Below are 20358 nucleotides of genomic sequence, written 5' to 3' on the forward strand. Positions count from 1 at the left end.
GGTTCAAAGTATAAAAACAGTTCTCATTTACAATAACACACAGTAAAAGAATATGAAAATATGCATTTATTACCAACAAAGTAGCATTTCCCACAAAGAGTTTTTTCAGTTACACACACACGAAGACACACAATAGCAGGACAAAATTACATTTTTCACGTAATAAAGATTCAGACTTCAAAGAAAATAAGCACATGTCCAAAAGACAAGTAGAAAGCAGCAAGAAGTCTTTTCTTTTACTCTGAATATTAAAAACCCTTTAATAGAGATTTTCTCCTTAGGCAAATCAATGAAGATTTCGTCATTAAAAATACTTGCTTGTCACTTTAAGGTTTCAAATATTTCACTCATCAAATCAGACTTTTACTTGAAGTTTTTACAATTTGTATGTAATTAAAAATCAACTTTTGCAGAAAATATATAAAGTTTTAAGTGGCTGAGACTACAATGTGATAGACTTTTATTACTATGTAAAATGATACATAATTTATCCTTCTCAGCTCAAAATTCAATGTAAAATCAAATACTAATTTTGTCCAGTAGAGAAATAAAAATGTTTATACACAAGGTATGGAATAATTGTTGGCATATGTAAACTGAAATGCAACTGACCATTCTATTTTCAAACACACCTAATCTTCAAGCTTCTTTTTCACATTGATATTCATTTTGCAGAAAGAGGACGACTGGCACAAACCAAGACAATAAACAAACTACACCAAACACATATTAGTAAAGGTATTTTGGTGGAAAACGTTTTAAAGTATTAAACAACAAAAACATTTGGTAACCACCACCATTTACTAATGTTACCAAGTTTTTCAATGTTTACATGAGTTGTTCACACTGGTAAAATTATTTTAAAATATTTTCATGGTACAGGCATTAGACTCAGTTTAAGAGGAGAAGGCTCTTTATTTTAAAATTTTTATCAAGGAAAAAAATACCCTTTTAAAGAGAAAATGTCCAAGTGAGAGGCGATAAACTTATGGTTCATTATTTTTTGACCTAATAAGAATCTAAATTTCAGTGGCTATTTAAGAATATACAAAACCCAAACTGAATGCAATTCTTCAATTTATTCAAGCTACCAAGTCAAAAAATAACTTTGTCTTTACCGGCACAGATCCAATCCACTATTCATGGACTAGTCCATTATCTTACAAGATTTGTTTTTTAAAAGAACAGAATTTGTTTTGGCACTGTTAATTAGTATATCTCAGAGACAAACAAATGATTTTCTCATCTAATTCTTTCATGCTAAAAGAAAACAGTTAAAACTAGATTTTCTAAGATAATGGGATAGGATCAACACTGTAAGAAAGGATCTATAAGCTTAGGTTCTAGAAACATTATGGTTTTAAACAAATCAATGCTTTCCCTCACTCTTTACATTAACACTGAGAAATTTCAAATATAAATCGTAGAAACCAGCATATGAAATCTTAAGAAAAATCTTACTAAAAATAATTATAAAAATGCTTTTAGAAATTTAAGATGTAAAATACAATTGACTTTAAATTAAAAAAAAAGTCCCATACAGTTTACAGGGTTATTCTTTAAAAACACTTGTCACTTGATTTTATTCTCTGTCAATCTTTTGGTTGCATTTTGCATCATTTAGTGGCCACCTTGTGGCATTCAAAGAAGTCCTGCTACCAGTTTTGAACCTCAGTACTTTTTTTCCCTTTGAGATACCAATACAATTATATTATCAAGTTCCATAAGATTTCTTGAATGCCCATAAAATTCCATTTCCTAGTGGGGATAAGGTAATCGTTTTTAATAGGAAGAAATGAATAGATTTGTCATAAATTATTACTATACATTAGACCAGACATTTCCGTATCAATTTTTAAAAATTAAATGTAACACCGGGAGAAAACTATGACAAGCTGTCCAGTCATCTTTAGACTCTAAAAGTAATTAAAGTTACTCTGTGATTCAAGCTCAGGGTTACTATGTCACCTAAACTTCTTGTGATTGAGAACCCTTCCATGGTACCTTGATTTGAAATAGTGAACACCTTCTAACGTGGGAACCAATGACTCACCGTCAGAGCGCTAAGGACTCAAGTTCAACAACGCTTGAAGATGATTTAACTTTTACTACCAGACGATTCCACAGAAAGAAGTTATTATGATCTCCATTCATCAGCCCATTTATATCTAACAGCAGATTTTCAAAAATAACCGATCTTTTAGTCTTATTGAATCTCCTTTTATTCAGTTGAGCTGTACTTATAAACAGGATTTAACAGAAAAATACCAAAGTTCTCGCCCTTTACTTTTATTGAGAAGGTTGAGTGAATGTAATTCGGCGCCGCCGCCTTTGGAAAGCCTTTAAATTCCATCTATTTGGTTCCAGCATATGAGGGCCATTGTAGACAAACAATACGGTCATCTTCTCAGAATAAGGAAGGTTTTGCAGGAGCTGTAAGTGTTAAAGCAAACTGTCATATAATGCTTTACATTAAGAAGCATAATTTTCCAACCTTACATGTGTAAGTCAAATATATTATTTTATTTATAATATTAATGAGACTCTTATGAAGTTCTCAATGTATACCCTGCCAGACTGTGATCCTTACCTGAATTAGCACACCTGAAGCCTGGCCTAAGTAATCAACATGCCTTGGGAGAGCTCTACATTCACAGGCCAAATGGGATCATACAACTTCTTAGGTCGACCCTGGAGAAGAGTGTCCTCCAGAATTTTCCTAGGACAGATACTTTCACTCATTTATCCACAAACACTTCAAGCAGCTTCTGTGGTCAGGCACTGTAATAGATTGGTAGCCTGAAAGTGTGTAATGGGGGGTCTGGTTTATAAGCCGAGGTGTTAGGTAAACAATAGGGTATTAACAGATTTGGCTATTCCATAGAGCATCTGCTAGAAAAAGAAGACAGATTATACTGTTCAGTAAAAACTTGAATTTAAGATGGGTTCTCCAATGAAATTTTTCATAAATACTTAAGATTTTTTTCTTCTTAAACTGATTACATTAGTGAAATACATCTTTGAGTAATCAGTTTTATAATTTACCCACAGCACAAGATGCAACAAAAGGAAATTTCCCATTGCAATGGTTCTAGCTTATGGAAAATTCTCCATAAAGATAATTCTGTTTTTATCAAAGTTAATCTGTGAACAGACGACGCTGGGATACTTATGATGTTTCCTGGACCAGGGCAGTGGTACTAGTGAAGAAAGAAAGGCAGAGTATGCTGAGACAGGCCTTTCTGGGGAAATGAGGACAGCCAGAGTTCCAGGGTTTGTATTCTCCTGTCCTCTTTTAGTGCTACAAGAGGAACTTCTCTAGAGGAGAAATATGTGCCAAAAGCAGGGAGGAAATCTTGGTTCTAGAACATAATGCTATGCCTCCTACGTTTCTTCCTCTGATAATGAGGTTTCTGATTAAGTATGTCACTGGAACTTGTCCCCTTTAGTAATATAAATATTACTGTAATCTTTTTAGTTTCTTTTTTGGGAGTGTTCCTGCTCACATTTACATATTGGGTCAAAATCTGCTATACGATTAAGTCACAGGGAACTTCTGAATACATGAGCACTTTTAGGTTACTTATTACCTACCTTTGGCGTAATAAAGAAGTACTGAGATGTGTTTTCTTTACAAGCAGTATTTACAACCATTTCGAATACTCTTCGTTCATTGATCGGGTCCATTCCCTAAACAATGACAATAATAATGATTACATTTAAATCTATTACAAGATACAATAAAATCCAAGTAAAAGAATAGGCACTATACCTGATTGATTTCATCAACCACTCTGAATGGACATCTATTAAGCTCTTGAAGTGCCATCAAGTATAGCATAGTAGAAACACTTCTTTCACCTCCACTTTGATGATGAGGAGTTAGTTCATGCAGTTGAGTACTACTGCGAAATTTGACTCTAATTCGAATTCCATATTTATCATAGTCTTCCTATAAAACATTTAAAAAGATGATGAAAGGTGAGTTTTCTCTGGTAATTTGATATTATTATTTGAAAATAGATTGAATAAATCATTTATAAGAATAAAGAACTTAAAATTTACTGATATTAGTTTTATCTAAACAGATCCTTGGAGACCCTTAAAGCAGGAACTGTTCTTTAATACTTTGTTTCAGTTTCTTTATTTGTGAAACAGGGTCAACAAAAGTACCAACTTTATAGAATGGTTGTGAGGATTAAACAAGATAAAAAACTTAGAAGTGCTTGCACAGTGCCTGGCACAAAGAAAGTATATTATAAATTATGTTTGTTACTACAATACATCTCAATTCTAACAAGCTCAAGGACTGCGTAGGCAACAATTACTGTGGCAGGATCTGATATCTTACAAGAACTTAACAATGCAATGATGTTTGCTATCCTTATGCCTCACACTAAGCAGATGAAGGAGGGATGGGACAAAGTTCCTAAGGGGAGGAAAAGGTGCTACTTTGCTTCATATTTATCTAAGTAACATACAGGAAAAATTGTATACAATTTAAAATGTAAAAGTTAAAAATTGTTGAGCTGTGAAGGAAAAGGATTTTTTATTATCTTCATTTCTTTCTTACTTAAAAAACTTGGGAAAAATTTCAACATACGCAAAATTAGAACACTAAAATAAGCTCAATGCATCACCAACTACTCAACTCTGATCAATACATGACCAATCTTGTATCATCTATAACTCCACCCACTCCTCTTTCCCAATTATTTTAAAGCAAATTCCAGTTCATCTCTTTACACATTTCTTAATGGAAATTTTATTTTACCCACAACTGAAATGCATGAACTTATAGCTCAAGAAATTAGTAGCAAATTTCCATTCTTGTGAACTTTTAAATTCTTTATCAAAAGGAAACCACTGGTATATTTCAGTTATGTTTGCCAATTTGTTTATGACTCTTCTAACTGGGATAGAGGCATTTATAAAGCAATGCATTTGCTCATCACAGCTGAATAACCATTACTTAAAATGGCTATAAAAAGAGTTAGTAAGGTATTAGTCACTAATCTCAAATAGCACACACACAAAAAAGGTCACCCTGATGGAATCCCATAGGTGGTCTCCTTCCTTTGAACAATTTTTTAGTAAACAAAATTTTCACAGACATGACTTTACAGTAAATAAACAATTTACATGTACTTTCAGCTTGCCAGGAAACATTTCAAATGCAGTTTTACCTCGTTTTCCGTATGGAGATCAACTTCACCAGCACACTGCATGGAACTAAAAAAATTGCTGAATTTCTCATTAATTTTTTCTACCAACTCTTTTAAAGGATTAAGCCACCTTTCTTTTACCTGCAAATAAAGGCAATATAAAAACATGATTTAAAAGTATTATTACACTGTGATACAAAACTTTACATAAACAAATTTAATATCAATATCAGTCTAGGCAGAAGAACATATATTGTATTTTTTCTTAGAAGCCTATCATTTTATTTTGCGTTATTCTACGTTCCCATATGATTAATGGTAAGCAAACAACAAAAAGAAAAGGTAAAGATTAAACAATTACCTGTGAAATGCTTTCCCTATATTGATCCAGTTCAACTTTCTTTATCTTTAGTTCCTCAGTTAATTGCTCTATTTCTTCTTCTCTTTTTGTGTATTCCTCAACAACCTGGCAGGAAAAAAATATTTCTTTAAGATAAACCTACCAAAGGATAAAATTACAGGAAGTTTTTCATAAATTGAAACATTAACTGAAAATGCCAATTGTGTTGCATTGTTTGTATGCAATTAATTTATGTTCTTATAACATATAGAAAAATGCCATTTTTTAGCCTTGAAAAAACAGACAGTGCAGTATTTCAGGTTAGCCCAACTATTCTTTTTATAAAGAAAAGGCACAGAACACTGTGTTCCTTAGGAAATCTATTTAAAATTCTAATAGATTCAGAATCTGGCATTTAAAGCACATTGTTCCTGCTGTCTAGCTTATTATTACCAGGAGCTCTAGTACAGAGTGGGAGGCAAGTCCTGGAGGGAAGTGTGTGTGCGTGTGTGCGTGTGTGTGTGTATGTGTGCGGGCGCGCGGAGGGTGGCAGTTGCAGTGAGCAAGAGGCAAAGAAGCATACTGTAGGGTTCAGTCCTGTGAAGCAAGAAGCTCTTGATCTTTCTTCAGTTAATAAAGCATCAATTTCATCCAATGTGTTTGGAAGATCTTGGAAAGCCTAGAGAAGAAAAAAATTGTCCATCAATATAGATAGTACAGTGAAAACAGTTCAATTCAAATAGTTAAAAGAAAAATATTATGCTAAGTATGCTATGTGTTCAACAGCATGCTAGCACACAACAAGGAATCAAAGGAATTATAAACAGGGTTTTTTGCCTTCAAAAATCTTACGCTTTACTCTAAAAGAAAACAAAATGTACAAACTTAATAACACTGGATAACACCTTAAGGCAGTGTATTGATGGGGGGTATTAAAACAAGCAGGACATATATAGGCTATGAAATTTAGAGAAAGGAAGTATCAGTTCATGCTACAGGAGCTACAAGAGAGTTAAGAGAATTCAGAAGCCTAGAATTCATTTCTGGACCTTAAAGCAAATGGCTAGAGAACAGCAAAGCAGAGGGGAGACAGGAGCTTGGAAAAAAGAATGAGCACTGCATACCATGGGGGGTGAGGAGTTGTGTCCATTTGGAATGGTGGGTACTTGCTGAATTGGTAGAATGGGTCCAGAATATGTGGGGCATTGAAAGAGAGCAAGAAGTTAGAACTTTATACTGTACTTATGAAGAACTACAAAAGCATCCTAAGAATCCAATTACTTTGACAGTAGAATTTCACCACAGTACTATGTTCTGAGTCCATGCCACAGAGACAAATTAGAACAGATACTTTCCTAGGAGGGGAGGCAAGGAGTACATTGTCTTGCCAGCATAACCTGCAAAATTCATATACTACAAGGTACAAAACGAGTCTTGAAACTCGGAAAAAGAACCTGACACGTTACATTAATCTAATATCTTAATCTTATGTCTTTTTCTTTAACCTTTTAGAAAGCAGTCCAACTTCTACAGACCTTCAGATATTTAAGAATATTTTGCTGAATCTGACTTGTCCACTGAGCTTTGAACTCATGTGCCCAACACTTACTTGCCTTTCTAACAGGCAGCTCAAACCTAAGCTGGTGAAACAGAAATCTGCATTTCACCCACCTTCCTCACCAATTTGAGCAAACCTATTTCTCCTTCAATCTTCTCCATCTCAGTAAATGGCAAAATTTAGAGGTTGTCTTACCCTTCACCTCAAATCCATCAGCAAGTCCTGCTGGCTCGGTCATTAAAAGATAACCTCAAATCTTTACACTTCTCTCTCTCCAGTGCTTCCACCCTAATCCATGCCACTATCACCTCTTGCCTGGTCCAGAGCAATGATCTTCTCAATGGTCTCCTTGGCTTCCATCCCCGCATCCCCCCTTTCTTCTCCACAGGGCAGTCAGGGTGCTCTTCTACAAGCTGGAGTCAGTCACACCACTCCTCTGCTTAAAACCCTCCAGGGGACTCCACCTCAAAATACAACCCAAATTCCTTCTACAGTCTATAAGGCCCGGCAGGATCTGACTTCTGTCTGCCTTTCTGCTTGGATTATAAGTTTTTAGCCCCACTGAGATTCGTTCTATTCTGAAATACGTCACATAATCTGCCTCAGTGGCTTTATATGAGCTGTTTTCTCTACCTGGAATACTTTTCCCTCAAATCTTCACTTGACTGATTTCTCCTCTTCATTCAGGGCTCATCTAAAATAGCATCTCCTCAAAGGAGCCTTCCCTGACACTCTGTTCTCTTACCTTGTTTTATTTTTCTTCTTAGCACCTCCTCCTATCCAACATTACCTACTTACTTTTTCATTTGTTTTTTGTCTGTCCAACTCTCCAGACTAGAATATAAATTTTGGTAGAGAAGGAAATATATCTGTCTTGTTCAGTGCCTGATATATAGCAGGTAATCAATACATTTTTAAGGAATATATGAATTATCTTCTAACTTTGTTCCTTTCAAAAACAGTACGACTTATCAAGGATAGACACTGTACTAATGTTTACTTATTTCATGATGACACAATGTATTTTGGAGAAGTTCCAGCATATTTTTAGAAACAAAAGCTCCTCAGCGTATCTTACAAATATCTCCTAAATTCCTACTATGTACCCAAAGAGATCTATTCTCTGTGGTTTCTGTGTTTGATGTCATACAGTAAAATCCTTGGGGATTTGAAAATTATAATCCAAATTAGTTTTTTCCCCCAGTTTCACTTATATCTTCAGTAGACATTTCATTATCTATTGACATAACATTTGAAATTAAGATAAAAAAGCCATACAAATACCAGCTATTTAAAAATTCATTCTCTTATTTTACTTTGACATTAAGGTATGTTAGGCAAGGTATTATCCCTACTTGTCAGATAAAGCTGAGGGTCATAGAGCTATATAATTAATGGTGGAACTTGGACAAAGGGGAGCATCTCCTCATTTTACTAAGTGAATATGTCAGCAGATAAAATATAATGGAAAAAAGAGAAGGCCCTTTTCTCTTTTCCTTACCAATAGATGTTAGCCTGAAAGATTCAGCTCCCTAAATAAACACCCTAATTTCCCGGAAAACATTTTCATTTTGCCTTTGTTTTTCAACTATCACCTCTATTTACTGTTTCTTATATACGAATTACTGGTACTATATTTCCACGAAAAACTATACCCCATCTCTTGACCTTATCCCTTAAAAGTAGCTTGGGGAAAAAAGCCTGTCATTGGAAGAACGAATGTTATGATACTAATGATTTTGCAAGATGATACTCATGTTTTAATAACTTTAGTATTGAGCCAAGACTAATTGGTGCCCAAGTTTGAGTATAGTAGAGAAAATCCATTAAGCAAAATTACTTTACATACATGCTCAGTTTAAAAATGGGAAAAAAAATCTCATGTTTTATGGAATTATGATGTTTTTCATGGTCCATTACAATGTCTAATACACTTTAAGCTTAAATTAAATATGTGTTAAATATGTTAACTTGCAGCATTATATACTTTTTATACTTACTGTCTGATATTCTTGAGGAACAGTCTGCTCTGCACCCAGGTTGCATACTTGCCTAGCTCTCTTCATAAGTTCTTTGCATTTCTGCAATAATCTCTGTCTGTTTTCATCCAACTCAATGAAATGTTGCTGTTAAAAGAAAAAGAAATATTTTGAAAATTTGTACATTACTGTTAAATCAGAGAGCTATTTTATTAAACTACATTATATCAAATAAATTATTGAATTTCGATTGTGATAAGCAAATCATCTGAAAACCATATTTCAAATCACGACTGCTCTTTACTGTGAAGCCTAAATTTGAACTTAAACTTTAAACTATATCTGCACATTAATAATATGGCATTTCTGTAGTCTATAAAACTCTGAAATTTAAATTTAATTGCCTTTTTCTGTACCTATACTCTATTTGAAATACGTAGTATGCAGGCTTTATATCACAAAACTCAGCACTCAAATATAAACAGAACCTTTAAATAGTGTTTGACAGTTTTCCAAACTATCATTTAGTTATCATTTATGCATAGACCCATTCATTCTTTCACCAAATAATTACTGAGAACCTATTAAAAGTCAGTATTTTTTTTTGAGGAAGATTAGCCCTGAGCTAACTACTGCCAGTCCTCCTCTTTTTGCTGAGAAAGCCTGGCCCTGAGCTAACATCCGTGCCCACCTTCCCCTACTTTATATGTGGGACGCCTACCACAGCATGGTGTGCCAAGTGGTGCCATGTCCGCACCCGGGATCCGAACTAGTGAACCCCAGGCTGCCGAGAAGCGGAACATGCGAACTTAACCGCTGCGCCACCAGGCCGGCCCCTAAATGTCAGTATTTTATTATGCATTGAGCAAAGGTGAATAGGGAGAAAAATACATAAAATCATTATCATAAAATTAACAGCTACTACTGACTGAAAGCTTATGTGCTAGGTGCTTCACACACATTATTCCCTATTTCTCACAACACTGTACAGTAATATTACCCCATTTTGCACATTGAAAAAACCCAGCTTAGAGGAATTAAAGCAACTTGTCCAAGCTCATACATTTAGTTGGAGGCTGTCAGTATTCACATCCCAGGCCTGCTTATAGAACTCACGCACTTTTCATTACAGCATGCTGCCTCTAAGTGCGTGAGGGCTGGACAGAGGAAAGCAAAGAAGCTACGTGTGTGGTGCGGGCAGGGGATGCAGGAAGGTCAGAGTAGCCACAGAAGCTAGGACAAGCGAACAGTCTTAAAGGACGAGTAAGAAATTACTAAAGACGAAGCAGTAGAAGGCATTCCCAGGATAGGTGATCACAACTGTAAGGGCATGGAAGCCTCAGAGACCCACTACTAAATAGGGAACAAGAAAACTAACATGGTAGGAGGAGAGGGAAGGATATGAAAGATCTGAGTGGCAAGGTGGGCAAGAGCCAGATGGCAAAAGTTTCATGTGTGATGAGGAGAGCATCGTGGAATACCTTCAGTGGGCCAGGCACTGTTATAATCCTATCCTATATGTTAATTAATCTAATCCTCATTATGATCCTAAAGAAATGTATTATCTCCTTTTTCAGTGTGGCTCAGAGATATTAAGAAATTTGCTCAAGGTTATGGAACTATCAGGTGAACAGGTTCCTGAGAAAGAAAACATGTCTATCTTGCTCTTTCCACTAAACCTCAAACTTCAGTCTACACAAAAAACCACGTGGTTGCGGAGGGTGGTGGTGTAGAGTCTTAAAGCAGTACTGATGGAGAGTCACATGCCACATCTATTTGTTTAAGATCTCTGGGCTGAGGCCTGGATATCTGTATTATTAACAAGGTCCTCAGGTGATTTTTATGATACAAATTTGATGGCAAAGAAACTAAACTAAGACAGTAGTTATAAAAAGTAAAAGGATAATGCATTAGACTGAACTTAAAATACAAGCAAGCCTTTATGCTTATCACTTAGTACTATGGTTTTCTTGAATGAATTCCTCAGTCCCTACATCCCGAGAGAAATAAAAGAAAATGTTAAAGATTCACAGTCACCCCTACTATGCTCCCCAGGGCCCACCGTACTGAGGCAAATGTAAAACAAGGGACAGCTGGATAGAAACTAACACTCCTAAGCCTTCTATTCCTGCTTCCTCCTCCTCTGGACCTCACTAAAATGAAGTATTCCAACACTTGCTGAGTATCAACTCAACAAATATTGAGTCGACTATCTGGAGCTCTGGGCCTAGGAGGATAAACCCTCATCCAACAGTCCCTTCTGCTTGGTGTCATGTCTGACACCATCTTTATCAGAAGAAATGTTCTTTCTATACATATATTTGTCACATACCTCTTCACATAGCACCTGCTGCCCCCGCCCACTGCCCCGAAACCACAATTCTTGCTGAGGCTTTGTTTTTTGGTGGTGGGGGGAGTGGAAAGAAAGAGAATATATAATATATAAGGTAATATGGTAAAGTCAGGCTAGTGAAAAAAGGCTTTATTTACATTTCTGCTTAGAGTCTAGCCTTTAACAGTTAATAGACAATAGAAACATTTCATCTGTTTAAGACATAAGGGGAGAAGAGGGCCAATTTACAAAACATCCCCCACAAACATCTCAGAAAAGATTACGGTATAGGGATATATTCTGAAAGAAATTACTAAGTAGTATCTTTTCTCTAAAATCCTTTTTGAGAAAGTTCCATTGCCATTAAAGGTGTACAGAAATATCTTGACATTAAACAAGGAAAAGCTTCTCTAAGAGGGCCCTCTAGTGGAACAAATCAGAACTGTCCACATAATTTATTAAATAGCATATTGCACACAAAATTATCTAACACAGTATGCTATTTAACAATTTATTAAAATAAGAGTCAAACAAAATGAAAACCATTTTCTGTATGAAAGGAATTAAACTAAGTTCTAGGTAGCGTGAATTTTCACTAAAACACCAGCTGTCAATTAAAATACTTCTTCCTCAATTTTCCTAAATTTCATTCCAACGTAACTGATTTCAAATTCAAATGTTAATTATAAGTTTTAGTACACATCAGACTGAACACATATTTTAGAAACATGAAAAGTATTTAATGATCCTTTTGTAAAAATGTTAACTTGAAATTTTAAAGTCAAATTTGAAATTTAGAAACCAGTGGTCTTAACTGACATTTTAATATATACAAGATTACAAAGTCCTGTTTCAATCTAATCGTAAACAATGAAGTAATGGCAATAATACTATTTACTTGCTAAACAATTCCCCCCCCCCCACAATATGTATATCTCATTTAAGTAAAAAAAAAAAACAAAACTCCTCTGAAACTCAGTTCTTTTTTGTAGGAGAGCGGTAAGCAGGTATGCAGAGAACGTAAAATGAAAGCACAGAATTTCTAAATTTAGTACTAGGACAAACAAATTTAACAATTTCCGATTCTTATAATTAATATTAATCCTGATGTAAATCTATACTTTTTGTGTGGTTGTGAAGAAGACTGTCCCTGAGCTAATACCTGTGCCAATCTTCCTCTATTTTGTATGTGGGATACTGCCACAGCATGGCTTGATGAGTGGTGTGTAGGTCCATACCGGGATCTGAACCCACGAATCCTGGGCCACCAAAGCGGAGTGTGTGAACTTACCACTACGTCACTGGGCTGGCCCTCAATCTATACTTTTTAAGGAAACATTGGCTTCATCTAGGTAGGACAATACTAAGGATCTTGATAAGTATATTATTAAATTTACTATCACAAGATCCCTGAAAGTTAGGGATATCAAAATACCCATGACCGAAGATGACAACAGGCTTGGAGTGGTTAGGATACCTGCCCAAGGTCAAAAACCAAGTAACAGGTATACCTCCACATCTGGATTCACATGCAGTTACAGCTGTCTAACTTGTCCTAAAAGTATTCCAGAAGGTAGTGATATAATTACCAAACAGGCTCACAACCATTTGCCTTTCTCTGGGGATGTTGTGTAGGTCTGGAACCCTGTTGCCCTCTCTGCCTTCCAACAACTTAAGGAACTATCAAACTCCACAGTGGTTAGCTATCCCTGAGTTCCCTCATGGATACAATCCCATGAAATTTTGTGTCAATCTTCTTTTGTGAACTTGTTTTCACCATCAGAGCAAAGGACAAAACCAGAAGTGGTAGACTTGCCCTGTGTTCAAAGGGACAAGCACACACACACACACACACACACATGATTTCTCCTTGTTTCAAATGAAGTAGGACAGCAAGAAGAATAGATCAGAGCAAGTATGAGTAAATGACCACAAACATGAGAAGAGAGCAAATAAAAGAGAAAGTGAACTACCATACATCTACTCTACTATATATTCTTTCACTCGCCATTCTTGATTACTTAGACTGTGTGGTTAGTGACTGCGGTCAGTCAGCCACAAACACATATAAAGTACACAGTGCAAGAAATAAAAGAACATTACAAAAGGGTTTGGTAAAGCAATTATAAATAAAAAGCACTTAATAACTTTCAGATCAACATGAAAAAGGGAAATGGAAGGGTGCAAAATACTGCTAAGGAAATGCAAAATAAAGTTAGGGGTAGCATCTAGACAAGTATGGAAAAACCTGTCAAGGGAGGTGTGTGCATGTGTGAGCATGCGCGTGTACGTGCATGTGTGGTAACAGGCTGAGAACTGAGCGGGTATTATTTCTAGGTAACAAAATCTAGAGCGACAAGTAGCTAACCAGAGATTATTTCTCTGGTCAGTATAATGTGGCTGTCTTTGTAAAAAATTAATTAGTGACTCAAAGATTGAAAACAAAACCTACTCCCAAGAACTTTTCTACTATCCAGAGTAGTCAGCTCAACTCAAAATACTAATATTTCTGGTATTACCAACAAAATGGGTAAGAGAATGCCCAGTTGGTTTGCACCTATCTTAGTACATCTATGTGAACTAAGGCTGTCGGAAGAGCATCTCTCATTACGTCAACAGTGGGCTAAAGTTTGGGAGAGTGCTTACTCCAAAGCCATCATGATTTCATACTTCAGTAAACATGACACAAACCCATAATTTTCTTAAGTTCTCATTAACACAATTCAAAAATAAAACTTCAGGCACCAGGATCAAATACTGTTTTATGTGAGTAGACTTAGAGCTCCACAGAGTATCTGCAGGATGGGTCAATGTGTGCATGAAATCTCTTCTGTAAGACCATTTCCTGTACTGATGGGCTCAGTACTTACCAACAGAACACATGATGAGCAGATGACTCCCCCTACGGTCCCATGAAATAAACACTGATGAGGCTCTCTTCTGGCAGATAGTTCCACATCCAGCATCCCCCTTCCCCTCCAGTTTGGGTACTATCTTTGGTTTCTTTTTGCTGGATCCCTTCTATTTTCAGAATGACTACAGCTACTCCTGCTGCCTTCCTCCCCATTACTCTCCTTTTTTTGGTGGGGAGGGGATGTGGAAGGAACTTTTCCATCTTCCAAGCCTCTGGCTTTTGCTCAAAATGAACTAATCAATACTAGCAACCTGACCTTCAGCTCCTTTTGGGTAGGTGTATTTGTGCTTGCATACTCTAAGATGCTTATCTGCTAGCACAATTCTTGTTTTTTCCAGTTTCTTCTAGCCATAAGCTTTTCCAGGAAGTCCGAGTTTGAAGCAGCTTGCTATTCTCCTCTGATTTAATCGTTTCCATTCGTCTCTGCAGTCCTATACTTCCCAAAACCTATCCTCTAAGGACTCTTTCCACAAAAAGATACTACTACAGTTCACTCTTACACAACAGGTATGTTTCTGAAAAGCTAAGCGTACAGTGCATCCTGTACAGACCACTGCCAGTGAGTAGTAGAGTGTGGAAGTAGAAGAAAGGATGGGGAAGAGTACACAAAGGGACTTTGAATACAGGAAAAGTTTTTAAAATCTGCAACAAATGTGCCAAAGTGTTACATTTGTCAAACAGGGATAGAGGACAATGGATGTTATGTTACTCTTTCTACTCTTGTGTATGTTTAAAATGTCATACTTGAAATATTGGAAAAAAGACTTCAGTGAAACAAATGACAAAATCCTAACTTTTTTCTTAAACTTTTTCAGCTTTGAAGTGTAACTGATGAATAAAGAGCACATATTTAAGGTGTACAACTTGACAAATTTTCACAAATATATACACCAGTGAAACTATCACCACCAAGATAATGAACATATCTATCACCTTCAATAGCTATGTATCCCTCTGTAATCCATCCCACTGTACCCTCCCCCAGGCAACTACTGATTTATTTCTGTCACTAGGCATTCTGCATTTTGTAGAATTTCATATAAATGGAATCACAGAGTTTTTTGGTCCGGCCTCTTTCACTCAGCGTAACTGACAGCCACATTATGTTGTGTATATCAGCAATTCATTCCTTTTTATGGCTTAGTAATATTCTATTGCATGGATATACCATAATTTATTTACCCATTTTGCTGCTAGACATTTGTTTCCAGTTTTTAGCTATTACAAAGAAAGATGCTACACATTCATATACCAGTCTTTTGCGGACATATGCTTTCATTTCTCTTAGGTAAATATACTAGGAGACAAATGGCTGGATCATATGGCAGGTATATGTTTAGCATTTAAAAATCCCTCAAATGGTTTTCCAACATGGTTATTCACCTTAAATCTCTACCAGTAATGTATGCGAGTTCCAGTTGCTTCACACCCTCACCAGTACTCTGGTATGGTCAGTCTTAATATTTTACTCATTCTAGTGGTGTGTGGTGGTAGCTCACTGTAGTTTTAATTCACATTTCCCTGCTGAATGACAAGGTTAGGCAACTTTTCACGTGCTTAACTGCTATCTGTATACTTTCTTTAAATCTTTTGCCCATTTTTTGACTGGGTTGTTTTTTTTCTTTGTATTGACAGTTCTAAGAGTTCTTTTTATAGTATCCATCAAAGGTCAGGAAACTTTTTCTACACAAGGCCAGTAATAAAAATTTTAGGTTTTGAGGGCCACATTCAGTCTGTCACATATTTTTCCTCTTCTTCTTCCTCTTTTTTAACCCTTTAAGAGTGCAAAAATTATTCTTAGCTGGCAGGGATGTTACATAAACAGACCTTAAGCTAGATTTGGCCCACAGTAATAGCCCGTCATTTAGATCCAAGTCCCCTGTCAGGTGTATGTTCTGCAAATGTATTCTCCCAGTTTGCTGCCTACCTTTTCTTAACAGCTGTCTATTGAAAAGTAGAAGTTTATAATTCTGATGAAGTACAACTTCAGATTTCCTTTTCCTTACAGTTCATACTTTTTGTGTTCTATTCATTCTATTTTGCCCAAACCAAGGTCACTAAGATCTTCTCTTGTTTTCTTCAAGAAGTTTTACATAGCTTTAGTTCTTACATTTAGTCTATGACCCATTTGTATACAGTATGACATAAGGGTTATGGTTCATTTTTTAAATGTGACTATTCAACTGTCCCAGCACTATTTGTTAGACTATTCTTTCTCCATTGAATTACCTCGAATTGCACTGAATTGTTTATCTTTGCCAAAATATGACTGTATATGTGTGTCTATTTTTGGATTCTCTATTCTGTTCCGCTGATCCATATATATCTAATTTTACACCAATACAATGGTGTCTTCGTTACTGTAGCTTTATAATGTCTTAAAATTAGGTTGTGTAAGTCATCCAATTTGCCCTTTTCCAAGTTCTTCTAACTCCATTGCATTTTAGAATAAGCTCAGCAATTTCTAAAAGCTAAAAGCCCTGCTGGCAATTTTATTGAATCTATATATTTGGGGAAGAATTGACATTTTAACAAATCCTGAATCTCTGCTCCATGAACACAATCAATCTCTCCATTTACTTATGTCTTACCTTAATTTTTTTCAGTAAAGTTTGTAGTTTTCAGTGTATAAATTTTATAAATATATCCCTAAGTATTTCATACGTGTGATGCTATTGTACACAGTATTACTTTTTTAAAGATTTTTAAAATTTTTTTCCTTTTTCTCCCCAAAGCCCCCCAGTACATAGTTGTATGTTCTTCATTGTGGGTCCTTCTAGTTGTGGCATGTGGGACGCTGCCTCAGCGTGGACTGATGAGCAGCGCCATGTCCGCACCCAGGATTCGAACCAACGAAACACTGGGCCACCTGCAGTGGAGCGTGTGAACTTAACCACTCGGCCACGGGGCCAGCCCCCACAGTATTATTTTTAAATGTCAATTTCCAATTGTTCATTGCTAAGAGATGGAGCCACAACTGATTCCTATATATTGAACTTGTTTCTTCCTGCAACCTTGCTAAATTCACTGATAGCTCCAGCAGCATTTTTGTAGATTCCTTAAGATTATCTACAGAAATGATCGTTTGTCTGAAATAGTAAGTTTCTTCTTCCTTTTCAATCTGTAAGCCTTTTTTTTCTTTTTCTTGCCTTATTGCACTAGCTAGACGCTCCAGTACAACGTGGAATAGAACAGGTGAGAGTGAGCCTTTTCCTTGTTTCCAATCAGTAGGGTAAGGCTTTCAGTTTTTTGCCATTGAATATGATATGAGCTGTTAGTTTTTGGCAGATGCCCTTTATCAGGTGAAGTTTCCCTCTACTCCTAGATGCAGTTTTTTATCACAAAAGGATGTTGGATTTTGTCAAATGTTTTTTCCATATATATTGAGATGATTATCTGGTTTTTCTTTAGTTGTTCTCATGGCAAATTACACTGATAAATTTCCAAATGTTAAATCAATCTCGTATTTCTGGGATAAACTCACTTGCTTAGGATGTATTACTCTCTTACATATTGTTAGATTTAATTTGCTAACATTCTATTAAGAAATTCTGCACCTATGTTCATGAGAGATATTGGTCTGTAGTTTCCTTACTTGTCCTTGTTTGGTTTTGATATGCAGTAATGATGGCCTCATAGAACATGTCAAGAAGCATTCCCCTCCTCTTCACCTTTGGAAGACTTTGAGTAGAATTGGTACTAATTCTTCCTTTAAATGTTTGGTAAAATTCACCAGTGAAGCCTCTGGGCCTAGTTTTCTTTGAGGGGAGGTTTTTAACTACAAATTTCATTTCTTTTGTAAATATAGGGCTATTCTAGTTAGCTATTTCTTATTCAGTGACCTTTGGCAGTTTGTACCTTTAAAGGAATTTGTCCATGTCTAAAGCGTCAAATTTATTGCCATAAAGTTGTTTATCATAGTCTCATTACCAAACTTAAAAATATTATCAATAAATTCTAATATTATCAAATATTGAGTTAGTATTCAAATTTTCATTTCTTAGAATTTTTTTTTTTAAGTTGCTTTGTTCAAATCAGGATCAGAATAATGCCCACACATTCTATCTGGCTAATATGTTTTTTAAGCCCCTTTTAAATTATAGGTTTCCTTTCCCTTAGATATTATACTGTCCAATAAAAAAGGCACAAGTCATGTGTGGCTATTAAGCATTTAAAATGTGGCTAGTGTGACCCAGAAACTAAATTTTTAATTTAATTTAAATTAATTTAATATTAAAAATCAATATTCAGCTCAGCTATTGGAAAATGCTTAGAATAACTTGAGTATGTGATCTTTTTCAACTGTAAGTTTTATAAAATCAAACAATGATCAAATATTTCTGATTAAAATTTATCATCTGAATTGAGATATGCTGTAAGTATAAAATATTTTGAAGACTTAGAATGAAAAAAGATGTACAATATCTCAATTTTTCAATATTTTAACACATGTTGAAATATTTTAATATACTATATTATTATAATCAATTTTACCTATATCTTTTTACTTGTAAAAGTTTGGTCACTAGAAAGTTTATAATTATATATATAGCTTGCACTATATTTCTGTTGGACAGCCTTGAAATAAATGATTTGTCCTATATAGTTCCTCACATGCTAGATTTTGCTGACTGTATTCCTATGGTGTCATTTAGTATTTTTCAGTCTCCTTTATTTCCTGTAAACTGGTAGTCTTAGAGTCGTGGTTCTGAAATGGGGACAATTTTGCTCCCCAGGGTACATCTGGCAATGTCTGGAGACATTTTTGGTTGTCACAACTAGGGTGGGGAGAAGGTTGTACTAATAGCATCTAGCAAGTAGAAGCCAGGGATGCTGGCTAAACATTCTACAATGCACTGGACAGGCCCCCACAAAAGGAATTATCCAGTGTAAAATGTTAATAGTGTTGAGGTTGAGAAACCTTGTTCTGGAGGCTTAATCAAACTGAAATTTGATTTCTTTCAAAAGATTATTTCATAGCAGGTGTTACGTCCTTCTATCAGGATACACATAAATATCTGGCTATCTTTTGGTGAAGTTAGCAGCCAGTGTGATCCACTGACTCATTAGCCACCGTAAAATCGTGATATTCTAATACTACAATTCCTGCATTTTATTATCTGAAATACTTCTGTAAAGAAAAACTTCCCTTCTTCATTTATTTGTTTATCCTAAATAACAATTCACATAAGAAAGTCAGGATAAATGTTAGATTCTTTCCTTGCCATTTTTAAAAATAATGAGCTGGTTCCTTAATATCCTCCAAAGGTGACCAATATTATTATTTTTAAAGTATTATTATGGATTCACGGATTTAGATATTTTTGATTGATACTTTGCATCTTTTTGACCCAAAAAGATCACTTGTGCTCACTGTCCTTTTATTTTAAACCTTTCTGAATGTCCTTCTTTTAAATGTACCTCTTATATTCTGCAAAATATTGGATGTCAAAAAATCTTTTTTTTAAAAGATAAATTATATCCATTACATTTAATGGTAGGATTGACATTTGGCCTTAGTTCTGCTATTGTTTGTTATATTTGTGTCATATTTGTATATAAATCAAATACCTCGTCTTTAATGATGTGATCTGTTTTATTGTCCCCCTCCCCTTTTCTTTGTATATCTTCTGGTATTTAGGAAAGCTTATATTTTCATTCGAAATGTTACTTTGAATAAAATACCTTATATAATATCCTTAAGTCCTTAATATCTTTTGTGAGATACTGTCTGCTGGTCCCCGCTATAAACAAGACTAAATTTCTCATTTCTTTCTCCCAAAACATCTAATTTGACGTAATATCCTTTTATTTCCTGATAATACCTACAGGACAATCAGCAAGTATGTTCTGTTACTGATACCGTCTCCCTTCTCCCATTTTAGAGTGTTGTGCTTCAGCTACACTGTCAGCCTTGTAACATATATATTTTACGGCCTCCTTAGTCTATGTGGTTCGAGTTCTCCTCAGTGAGCAGCTTTGTTGTGCAAAGCAGTTTCAGCTGGTTGGAGCGTTCACAGGGACTGGGCCGCCCCAGCAGCATCTGACCTTTCTGGAGTCTACAAAGTCC

The 20358-nt window shown here is 35.5% G+C and overlaps 1 protein-coding gene and 1 long non-coding RNA gene across 9 annotated transcripts in view; one reads left to right on the forward strand and one right to left on the reverse strand.

The window, feature by feature from the left end:
* Positions 1-20358, forward strand: part of LOC138920409 (uncharacterized) — a 110807-nt gene that overhangs the window by 34395 nt on the left and 56054 nt on the right. The gene's annotated exons all lie outside the window — the stretch shown is intronic.
* Positions 49-20358, reverse strand: part of SMC5 (structural maintenance of chromosomes 5) — an 82197-nt gene continuing 61887 nt past the window's right edge. The window contains exons 18-26 of one of the 8 annotated variants that reach the window (XR_002803195.2): positions 9064-9189; positions 6630-6674; positions 6089-6184; positions 5527-5631; positions 5187-5306; positions 3773-3952; positions 3595-3690; positions 2591-2719; positions 49-2433 (exon numbers count right to left, since the gene is read on the reverse strand). Coding sequence is in view for 2 of the 8 variants with exons in the window: in XM_023627216.2 (XP_023482984.1) it covers positions 2290-2433; positions 3595-3690; positions 3773-3952; positions 5187-5306; positions 5527-5631; positions 6089-6184; positions 6630-6674; positions 9064-9189 (912 nt within the window). In the remaining 6 variants the exon portion in view is untranslated. Of the gene's footprint in view, positions 2434-2590; positions 2893-3594; positions 3691-3772; positions 3953-5186; positions 5307-5526; positions 5632-6088; positions 6185-6629; positions 6675-9063; positions 9190-20358 lie in introns of all 8 variants that reach the window. The other 7 variants (XR_011431540.1, XR_011431539.1, XR_011431538.1 and 4 more) reach the window with 7 other exon arrangements.

The sequence above is a fragment of the Equus caballus genome, chromosome 23, assembly GCF_041296265.1.
Source record: "Equus caballus isolate H_3958 breed thoroughbred chromosome 23, TB-T2T, whole genome shotgun sequence".
NCBI lineage: Eukaryota > Metazoa > Chordata > Mammalia > Perissodactyla > Equidae > Equus > Equus caballus.